Source organism: Ascidia mentula, chromosome 3 (genome assembly GCF_947561715.1).
Source record: "Ascidia mentula chromosome 3, kaAscMent1.1, whole genome shotgun sequence".
Taxonomy (NCBI): Eukaryota; Metazoa; Chordata; class Ascidiacea; order Phlebobranchia; family Ascidiidae; genus Ascidia; species Ascidia mentula.
The window spans coordinates 20,383,813-20,395,850 of NC_138568.1; the positions used below are offsets into that span (position 1 = coordinate 20,383,813).

General features: G+C 37.3%; 1 protein-coding gene across 1 annotated transcript; it reads left to right on the plus strand.

Moving 5' to 3' along the window:
- The first annotated feature begins 770 nt into the window (after positions 1–770).
- LOC145895917 (uncharacterized) lies at positions 771–10,909 on the plus strand. The gene is made up of 7 exons (XM_082984693.1): positions 771–851; positions 920–1,097; positions 1,157–1,368; positions 1,426–1,685; positions 9,766–9,839; positions 10,585–10,658; positions 10,767–10,909. Exons 1-7 carry the CDS (start codon positions 806–808, stop codon positions 10,907–10,909), a joined length of 987 nt encoding a protein of 328 aa, XP_082840819.1. The 5' UTR covers positions 771–805.
- The last annotated feature ends 1,129 nt before the right edge of the window (positions 10,910–12,038 follow it).

Here is a 12,038-nt window from a genome sequence, read left to right on the forward strand (position 1 = left end):
CATTGTGTGGATAATGGGGATGCTCGCCATTGCCGGAAATTTGGTAAATTAAACTTTTAAAAAGTTTTGTCTTTGTTGCGCAATAAGAACACGTGTTATATTCGTCCAATTTGTTTTGAGGTTGTCATGGTGATGGAAGGCAAAACGTTGGCGACGACGCAATCACAATCTGCTGCATTTCGCACAAACCATCTGCTCGTTTTGAATCTATCCGTTTCCGATCTACTCATGGGAGTTTATCTGATCATGCTGGGAGCCGCTGGTGTCAGATACTCTAGAAATTATTGTGCCAATGACCTTATTTGGAGATCAAGCGGAAGTTGCACCACTATGGGGGTATTGGTTTTGCTTTCAAGCGAAACATCGGTGTTTACAATGGTTCTGTTGACCATATTCCGACTGTTTGCTGTGAAAAATGTAAGTGAAACAATTGTATTTTGTTAAGTCAGCTATTGCCAACTTCGTTGAACCGGTACCGAGCCGTTCCAAAAGTTTATGACAACTTTCTCTTTGGAAATCTTTTATCTCCGGAAAGTGGGTAAAGAAAGATTTCAGTCCGATGGGATTCGAACTGACAACTACATTCCCCGTCCCTCGAATTGAAAGGAACGCCCAGCTTGCAAACTTATTGCTTTTAATGAAAACACGTTAATGTTCTCTTTTGTTTCAGCCACACGATGCATCCTTGAAACCGGAATTGAAAACTGTCATCCTTTCCATTATCTTCTCCTGGTCATTCTCGTTTACAATTGCTTTTATTCCACTCACAACTCAACTTCAACATTTGTTTGAAACCAAAGCTTGGATGAATGAGAATCCGTTTTATGACAATGTTGCAGTCGACTTTTCTAGTAAGAAATTGTCGTTGATGTTGGTTGTGATACCAGTTTCGAATCACACTATAACGTTGCGTATACAGGTATGAATAACTTCATGGATCGATTTGTAACTTTCCAACACAACTTCACAAGCAATGATTCCCAAGAACTCAACACTGCCCTCATGCGAGTAAATGATGCTAATTCCTGGATGGATTTTATGGATATTCTTGAGGATTACAATTACACTGAGCTATTTGATATTTCTGGATATTTGGGGTTCGTGTTTTAATTATGCAAAATTTTAATTTTGTATCCACAAAATTGTTTATGTGTAGATATTACAGCAGCAGCAGTGTTTGCATCAGCAAACTGTATGTAACAACCAACGACAAGGCATGGGGATATTCAATCGCTATTATTACTCTTAACTTCCTGGCCTTCATGTTCGTTGCAATTACGTATATTTGGATTTACAAGAAGTCAACTGCCAGTACCAGGCAAGTGAACAAGAGACTAAGAAGTGGAAGGGCGGCAAGACAAAACAAAGGTAAGCACATTCGTATTTACAGACATATTATACTATTAATGCTGTTTGTTTCGGCAGAAATACAAAAGAAAATCATCCGACTGATAATTACCGATTTTCTCTGCTGGGTTCCAATTTCCATTATGTCATTTGTAAACATCGGTGGAGTCCCTGTACCTCCAGTGATGTACGCTGTGTCAGCAATCATCCTGCTTCCCATAAACAGCTCTCTAAATCCCCTCATCTATTCCAACGCACCGAAACTGCTTTATGATAGAGTCCGGGATGGCCTGCGTACCGTTTTCAGACGTCAACCACAGGAAGAGCAACAGGAAAATGTGGGTGTGGTTGCTAACCGAGAAAACTTACATGTGGTTAAAGCAGAAACCGATCTGTAAATAAACCTTGCAATCAGTTTGTGCAAATGTGTATTTCTCCTGGCATCGAATGGATAGAACCGAATATTTTTTTGACGTCACGCGTACCTTCCATGTGTAGAATAATATTTAGTTTGTGATGGCAAAGTTACTGCAACAAATATCTTTGACGACAGACCCAAACAAAAGAACGAAAATACGTGAATTTTGGTTGATGTACGCACTCCGTTTGCTTAGTTTTGTTTATTGGTCGTATGTGGTGGTTCTTCCTTTTACGTACCATGGTTTGAGTCACGTGTTGAGTTGATCGGAATCGTCGTCCACGTTCACACGTCATCCAACACATGGACACTCTTATCATGTGCGAGTGTTGGAAAGCTTGACATCAACTTGGGTAGAATCATTTTGGACAAAACTATGATGCGGTGATTCCCCTTGCTTCCACTGACTTCCCTATACTACGTTTTGTTTCTGGATCAACGTTTACTTGTAAATATGATGTTGGAAACATTCCATGTAATCAACTCATGGAATACAAACCATTGGCTCATGAAAATATAGTCTGCTACCTTCAAATATCACCAAAAAAATGTTTAAAACACCCCCTCAAAACCCCCTCTCGCACGCCTTGTACATAAACCTCGTCCTGTGTATTTTGTATATCATTGATAATTATATTTTATTGCAAAAAAAAAATGTCGTAAAATTCTTGGCAGGACAAACTCTCTGTGTAAATCGCATCACAATTCACATTCTATCGTTAGCATTGCATCAAATGTTCAGCAGCAAGATTTTTGTTTAAAGTTATTTTTCTAACGATCAATTACTGTTTGGCATTCAATATCAACTGGTTCGTTCGCGGCTAATTTAAACTTCCACGAAAATTCAATCGTTTTGTTGAATGTTTGCTGATTGCGCATATTTACTGATACTTGTTGTTGTTACCAATAAACACAGTGTTGAGAGGGTAAAAGTGTGTATTCTTAAACTTGTGGATTCTGATGAGGTACAAGTTCCAACTATACTTCATAAGTTTGTTGAGGAATTCCTCACCTGTTTGAGTTTTGATCGCTAAGCAACTACACCCGTGTTTCGCCCTCAACACACCTCCTCGACAAGCCATGGTTACGTTCGAGAAAAAAAGCGGGGATAATTGTTTGCGTTACATCAATGTAACCCATCTCTTGTTGTCGCCTTACGTCATTTTTCATGAATGATTTAGCTTCAGTGTGGTAAAAAAAACTCGCGCCTGTGGGCAATCGAGTGCGCCGAGCCGAACGACAAATATCTGTCGGAATGAGTTAATTTGTTGCATACACTTGTGGAAAGGATTTCCCGCTCTTCTCTTCGAACAAAAACATCGAAACAAGACAACCTACTGCCTTGCTCGCACTCCATTGTGGACTTGGTTCAACAGAGATGCGAGAGTAGCGACTGCACGTCATCCCGTTGCATGGCAACGAATGAGTCATCAACATAACGTCCCCAAAACTGAGGAGGGCTGACTAGCGTTGTCCAATGTTCAACCGACCATCATGAAGTTGGCAACAGCAACGGAGAGAGGAGGCCATATTCCCGTAAAGGATCACCTCTGAAACAAAGGTAGGTGGCATCGAGGACCAAACGAAGACATCTACAATGTGTGACAGCAACGAGCAACGTTGTTCCAATGTTAAGTCGTTTCGTAATCTTTCTGCTGCTACGTTCGCGGCCAACATCAACAGAACGTTGGTGAACAGGAAAACACATCGAATGAAACCATTACCTCTTCTTGCACACACAGATCTTTTATCTGCGCAGCAAAACTTTTTGACAGTTTCAAAACTTGGCCACGTTCAGCAAAATTGTCCGTAATCATGTTTATCTCACATAGTTTTTCGGGTAATCTGTAAGTCCGGGATTCGCCGAATGTTTTAATATTCATCCAAACCCGAATGTTGACCGAATCTTGTTAATTTTGCACAAAAGTACTTGAACATAAACAATCAATATAAATGTCATGGGCACCGATAAAACCATAAGGGTTATCCTGTCAAGAAGCCAACATTAAATTTGCCAGACTGGCAGGCGAGGAGCGCCGCGCACGAAGCTGTCAAGCAAATTGCAACCATTGTTTCATCGTCATAATTATGGAAATATTTGAACGCTGAGCAGGAAATCAGTCGTCAAGCCGTTGAAGAGGGAGGCCGAGTGTTGAAATAAAAATCTGCGGGAAAACGAAGCGGGAACTCTGGCAAGGTAAAAATTTAATTTTGCGCAAATTCTCAAACACCCTTTAGGAGGGAAGAAGTCAACACAATACTCACAGACTGTTTAATCCGGGCGATTCTATCACCAACTCCCGTGGATATTTTCTTCATCTGACTTTAAATGTCTAAATTTGAGTCAGTAATTAATGCGGGCATCCCAATATGCAAATATTACGAACGAGATGGGCTTCAGATAAAGATATTCGTATTTTATGACCTCATATAAAATGTATTATGATAAAGAATAGCGTTCTAACAATATAGTAATGGTAGGAGTTATTTGATGCAGAAAAATTACTTGGAATGAAAATCTATTATTTACACTTGATTATATATTTCTTTTCATTTGTGTATCAACGACAAACCTTTCAAGTGGTTACTGCTGCTCATGTTAGGCTTGATCACTTTGAAACCGGCGCCAATGTTGCGAATCCAACACGGTTGTTGGCGATATCGAAAGTTGTGTAGTAATCTCATAAAAAAGACACCAAAAACCCTCAATGGACCACCTTCTGACATCATGTTAATGCTGCAAAACCTCAAGACCGACGCGAGGATTTACCCGATGACACATAGAACATGAACTACACACACCATATCAGCACCTTCCTTTATAAATAATGAAATCATCATTTTGTTCATAACTTTTCTTTTTGCAGTTTTGCTACGGTTTCTGTCCAACGCCATTCAAGATGCGAAACATCAATCCACAGTGGACTAATTTCTGAGACAGAATTGTTGATGTATCGATATTTGTTGGACTTCCGTCTGTTTCGGCCAAGCGTGGCTGCCTGTTAGCAACTCTTGTTTCTTGTTTAAGGAATACGTGGATTAAATAGCGCACTTTGTCCTGAAATAAGCAATGAGAAAATTATTGACTCTTGTACAAAAGAACATGGTTAAATAAGTAACGTTTTGATTTAAGAACCTTGTCACCCATACGTTGATTTTGTCTGGCTTTACATGTAGGCGGTACATTTGTGTCATACGCCATCATGTTTGTCCATGGCACAGCGAGTCAAAAAATATCAACACGTCATAAAATACCCCTATATGACTCACAGGCGGTATTGTTCAATCGCCTCCTATGTTTAAAAAAGTTATGTTATTAGTTCTCCGAAGTTTGGCAAACAATACAGCGGTGTTGTTCACTCGTTTAAGCATAGTATGCTCTTATGGTAGTGCAACGGCTCCTATTTTCTTTGTTTGTTTTATTGTCTGTGGGAAACTCCGTCACGCATGATTTCCAGGAGATCAAATGCGACTTTTTGCATACGAAGAGATAGGAAACTCGCAAACAATTCGAATTTCTTAAAACTTGGGTGGAGTTTCAAAACGAATTTTCAGCATGTTAAAATAAGTATTATACTGATTCGAATGGGTAAAAAAATAAGAAATAAATCATTTCCTTTTTTGAAATTTTTTGAAATGTTTTTCCGAAGAATTTTTTGAAGGCTTGTGCAAATCGAATGAAAAAGCGTAAGTATGCCACTTTAGATTTGTTTTTGTTGTTAAGTGTGTTTCAACATGCCTCTGCTGACGTAATCTAACTGTGACGTAATCATGACGCAGTTTGTGAGTACTAATATGGCTAAAACCGCTTTGTTTGTTGTAGAAAGACATTTCAAGGCAAAATAACGTAGTCTGCCGTAAGTAGACTATATTTTGAAGTTATTCCGCGTCTTCAGACATTTATAAATGTGCTGCTAATCTATTTTTGCATGTATCTTACATCTTGATATAATATTTTAATAGGGTTTGATCATTTTTATGTGTTGGATATGTATCAATGCACTCCATAAACTGAGTGACCAAACAAAATTAGTAGATTTTGGTATTATGTCACAAGTTCGCAAGTTGCAGTTTGAAGTAAAACTCTACTTAATCTGTCTTCCTTGCCTAAATTTGTATGTCCAAATTATCACATACTATTTTGCCAGAACATGACAGAACTAATATATTTCAGACAATCTTCAGGATTCTCAGATGAAAGAAGCAAGATTTTTGTACCAATCTCCACAAATTTATATCATTTGAATTCTATCTCTGATGAAAACATTTAATGTGTTCAAATATTAAAATTATTGTAAGTTTTATGGTGTATGATAATAAATTCTAAATCGAAATGACTCCTGTCTAGCAAAAACCAATCACCACACAAAAAGTAAGATTACATCTACATAGCAAACTGACTCACATAGAAAAAACTGTAGGTGATTATAAAACATATCATATTACATAAATTTGTATGTATATTCTTCAAAAAATATTTTTGCCTGTGGTAGGCTACTTAACTTCATCAGTTTCACAAACATTATTTCAGAGCAAGCAGCCCCAAAGCATTTCGACCTTTGGTCATCTGTTGATGTACATTGTAGTTAGGAATTGAAACTTGCATGAAAATCACAATACCTAAAAAAACGCATTTTTTCACAATAGGATACCTAAGGAAAACCGTTGATTGTAAATTAGCGTTTTGCTGGTAACTTTGGCAATCGCACATGAATCACGTTTTGCAATATTTGATGTGTGTTTCTTTGTTCATTTATTATGGTCGCAAGCCACTTTCAAAGAACAAATTAGTCCTGCCCACTTCGCAATGGTTTTTGCCACTAAAATGGTTCCACCAGGTACACTAATTAGCCCACTCTCAGATAAAATAAAGATTTGGTTCATCTGGGCGATCAGCATTATAATGTGGTTGTTCTTAACCCTTTTTCTCTCATTTCCCCATTTTTTTGTGAAGGGAATCCTTTTTTTCCACTTGTGTTTAAATTTTTAACGTAGAATTTAATTATTAAATTTGTGCTATATCTGTTATACACTTTAGACATTTTTAGATGGATACAGAACATAACAACTACCTTCGTACATTTGGTGCCCACTAATTACCCACCAACAACCATATAATTTCCCACTAATGGGAACTTTCCTACTTGTAAAACGCATTTGCATTTTTAGGTGTTGGAGATTTGAAAAAAAATCAGCTTGCAAGCAAACATATTTGCTACAACTTAAGCTGCGAAAGTATAACAAAAAGTTACTTCTTTGCATACAGTTGTTCACCTAAAACAAAACAAAAATATTGTCTCCAACCTTTTTTGTCTACAGTCACCGTACAATAGATATATTTAAATTATCAAGTACAATAGATATATTTAAATTTATTAGTTTTGTGTTACAAATGAATTCTTTTAGTAAATATCTGCATACCAGGGAAGTTTCAAAGCATGCCACCATGAATCAATAAAGAACAAGAAAATATTGAATGACCTAAGAGGAAGAAATTTATCGATGACCGAAAAAATTTTTGCAAAAATTTGACGGAAAACTTTAAAATTCAAATGTTGCTCATGAACCCCAAAGGTGGATGTGGGATCGATTTTGGCGGTCTGTAAACGAACAAAAGCACACACAAATTTGCCGCAAAATTTTGTTTGTTTCTGTTTACTTTTTTTGTTGAATTACAAATATATTTGTGATTCTGGTATTTTAACAAATATACAATTTAGTTTGTCAGAAAAGCTTCCGTCAAATTTAAAACAGGGGTGCATGACCACAAAAGGTTGGGATTCACCAATCTTAACTGTGACTTCCAACAACATGTAGATAATAAACAAATGGCGAAGAGTTCTAAATTACACCCAAGCCATGACCAGTCAGTTTCACATTTTCTGATGGCTATGTACAACAACTATTGATCTCTATTAATTACTGCAAAAAATGCTTGAATCAACACAGTGTTAAAAAAATTTGAAAAGTTTTTTTTTATTTAGCCCTAACCAGTCTACTAAAATAAAAAAAAAACAGTCACTACTGGGATTAAAAAGCCACAAATACAAACAAACACACAGAACTACAACCTGAAAATCAATAACAAATGGCGCGCAGGTTAATTTTGACCGAAAATTTGGAAACTATATTCCAAGCGTCGTCCGTAATTAAACATTGTTTTGAATCTAACAATCTTATGTTTTAGATCATCAAAGAAATAATGGAAAGTTATTTCAATAATTTGGCCCGTTCGACCACTTCCTGGCTGTGCCTCTATTGCAAATTAACTTGAAACATCCGTTTAATTGTCTAATTTGAGTCAGTAGTTGATGCGTGCGTCTCAACATGCAAATATTACAGCACTCTAGTATACGAGCGAGGTGGGCTTCACATAAAGATATTCGTATTCATCAAAAAAAATATTGGATCCGATGGCCGTCAAACAATTTGATTGGTTTTTACCAGCGTGCATTGAGTTAAACATGTGTTCATTGACATTGCAAGCGATTTGTTTATCCAGTGTTTCTCAAACTTTTTTTCAGTACCGCCCCCCAAACACATTAGTCATTTAACAACGCCCAACAGAACAGACAAAAAACATAACGAATTTATTTGTTGCTTGTCAATTAATGCGATGGGTGAGGTTGGTGGAATGACACCAATTTCGTCTGATTTCTAATATTTGAATACCAAACTCTAGTTAACAAGTAAACCATACCACCGAAAATCCTCATTTTTACTTCTAGTTCAGAATGCGAGAAAGGCCCTTTTTGCAGTAGCATAAATTATACAAAGATTCGACTGAATTATTTGGGCCAGTGATTCCCAACCATTTTGTGGTTGCGTACCACGTGGAGGTAAAACAATTTCGTCGTGTACCACCTAATTGAATGTTACAAAGTAACCTAGGGGATGAACTATCCGAAATTTTGAAATCAGTTACGATTTATTAAATTCGAACTATACCCGCAAATTACGGAAAGATGCTCACGCACCACCTGGAATGCGGTCGCGTACTACTAGTTGTACACGTACCACCGGTTGGGAAACACTGACTTACGCTATAAGAGAAAATTTGCCCTGTCACAAAGCGCTCATTTGTTTCCTAGCGCCCCCCAATCGCCCATTTGGTCTCCAGCGCCCCCCGTACGATTGCGCCCATTTTGGGAACCACTTGTTAAATCAAATATACACAATATCTTGCACGATTACATTTTTAACTAAATAATATAAGTTGCTAAGTTTCAGCATCACTAAATATTTACAAATCCCATCATTTTTTTATTTTTCGCGCTAACTACGCTGTTGAACAACAAATATGAACACAAAATATCATGGGTCGATGAAACCATTGATGGAATAAATCCAAATTGTCCCAGACGAAGTCCAAGTTTAGTCCGAAGGGTAACAAACATGACTTGTGACCCCAAGTTCAGTCCCATTTACTTGAAGTAAGAAGTTTCTTATTAGTGAGGCAGAGTTGCGTTCGTAAGTAAGCAAAACACAATTACGCCGTGAATGAATATTGCATCACGTGATATTAGTTTGTAGAAAGACAATCGTCTGGAAGCCGCGCAATGCCCGACCGTGTGGCCCTTGTGCCCTAGCCTCAGTCTCGTGTTGGGACAATAGGGACGGTAAAAGGAACAATGCAGAATATCCATATTATTTGCGTAACAATGCCTGTCTATATTTAATCGCTGGCTGTGTTTAGTACGAAAGCAAATCTAAGGACAATAGTAAGGTTGCATGAATATAGACTGGGCATCATACTTAACAATATACATTGATATATTGGTATTTCCCTAGGAAAACTTTTTTCGTTTGAGTTGGATATTTTGCTGTGATCTAGGCTAGCTTATTTGCCAACAACTTTTTCAACCTTATACAGGTATGCGTAGATTGGTTGTTACGAATCCACGTCAACAAACATTATATCGGATAAAGTTATTGAATTCTGATTATTTTGCGAGGATTTCTTAAACTGTAACAACTCAAAACATTTTGTGTTGCTGCAGAAGTCGTTGGTTGATCAGAGGGAGGATTTGAGAAAGATCAGGGAAGAGTCCGACAGACTAAAAATGGGAGCAAGGTTTGTGAACTATTTAAATTCTTAACATTGTGAAATATAGCCACATTTTTGTCCGACAAAAACAATAAATAGGCATATTTTTGGCGCGGGATAAAAATGAACATAAATAACTACCATGTCTAAGCGTGGACGTTTAAATTTTAATTTGTTATTTCTATGCAAGTCTTAGCATGGTTGGAGCTACGGTTTATAGAGTGAGGTTAAACTCGGTCTGGTCTGTGATCTAGTTAACAGGTGTTATTAACTTGCACGGTGTCTTTGTGAGCCAATGACGAAATTTGGTTCCTTAATATCTCACAAAAATTATGCCTGGTCACAATCTGACATCTGGTTATAAACGGTCGCTTACAATATTTGCCGGAACTTTGTATGCGCTGGAAACCCGACGGATTGGCAGAAGTTAACCAGTGTGGAGATTAAACTTTTGTTTATAAAAAATGACAATAAAACCCTTTGAATAAGCTTGATCAAAAAATATGAATGGTTCCGTGAGCTGTCGAGATTTGGCGAAAACTACTGAATATTTATTCTAAGCCTTTGGGCAACAAAAACAAACAGAAAAAAGTGACGACAGTTTATCTAAAAGCCATTGAAATTTAGGCGGATCGCACTTAACTTAAATCACCTTGCAGTGTTCCTTGGACAGAAAAGTTTGCAAAACTCCACTAAAATCCATGATGACGTCATTCCCCTGAGTAAGAGAAACATATCATTACAAAATATAAACTCTTGGTGGTTTTATCAGGTATTGGTTGAAGGTGGTTGGAATCCTGCTCTCCTTCATCACAATTGCTTCAGCACAGTATAAACCTGGCGAAAGTAAGTATTTTGTAACAAATCATAAACTCTCAATTAATTTAATATATTGGTTAGTTTTCCAGATTTTGGTGGATTTCAATTCGATTTACGTTCATGTGTTTTGTGCAGAGTTCACTTGCAATGATGGTAGGAAGGTGTGGGCTGGGTGGTTTTGTGATGGTTTTGACACCAATTGCAGAGACGGAAGTGATGAGAAACCGGCCATTTTTCCCACTTATTCTGAAAACCTCACCAGTCCTTACATGAGGTGAAAGCACTTAAATATGTTCTCTACATTCGTTGTATTAGTGTTGATCAACCAATAGACGATGTTATCAGGATTTGACTTTTTTTAAAATAACAAATTTTGAACAGTTTATAATAAAGTCGGGTCAAATAAGAAAGTTTTAAAACCACAGGCGTTTAGAAGTGATACGTTTAGAAGTGTCACAGTTTGCGTTGACTTTACAAAATTTTAAATAAACGTAATCGTCAATCTGTTTGCATAATTTGCCGTGATAAGTAAAAGTTTCATTAATGTTCGCTTGTTTAACACATTGTTTTTAAATTGAGCATTGTTACCAAACACGTGGCAATGTTACGCAACACGTGGCATTTTTACGTAAAACGTGGCATTATTACCACACATGTGGAATTGTATTACCAGTATCAGGTTACCTCAGTAAACCATTTTTGGCGCAGAACGAAAGTTAAAATATTTTTTATATTGTAGGTGGTATAAATACGTTGCAATCATAATGCATTTACTTTTGAAACGCCGTATTGATGAATTGACTATTATAGCGCACGAAAAGTGTATACCCACCAGCAAGTTTCATGTTAAAGATTTTTAGCAGGCGTTGCTTATCTTATACACAAGCAAAGTGGAGCCAATAATATGAATGCTGTGAGCTGCAGACAGATGGCCACAGCGTATTTTTGTATTCTGGAAAACTAATCCGCCACAACGAATATCACACAAAAACTTACACAAAGCAATGGAAACAGAAATCATATAAACGATGGCAAAAAAAGAAAAAAAAGTATTAAAAGAAAAATGTGGGAGAAAGTAAGCTATGTTAAACGTGAATAGCAAAAAAAAACGAATTACGTAATGGTACAGGATTAAGTTTTACGGATGTAAGAATGGGGTGGAGAGAAGGTTAATTAATTTCTATTTATCGAATGTTTGACATCGGCCTCGACGCCTTCAGGAAAGGTGTTGTCCCTGTTCCGCTGGATAGTGAGCTTTAAGTTTATGGACTGTTTGAGGGACTGGATGAGGTGTTGGGGGGTCTTGTTCGAAGGGCAAGGGTCATTGCGGATTCAGTTACGGGTTTTTTAAATGGTATGGCAACATAGAGGTGTTCAGAAGGGCAGTAAGGGTTGTGGCGTAGGGTT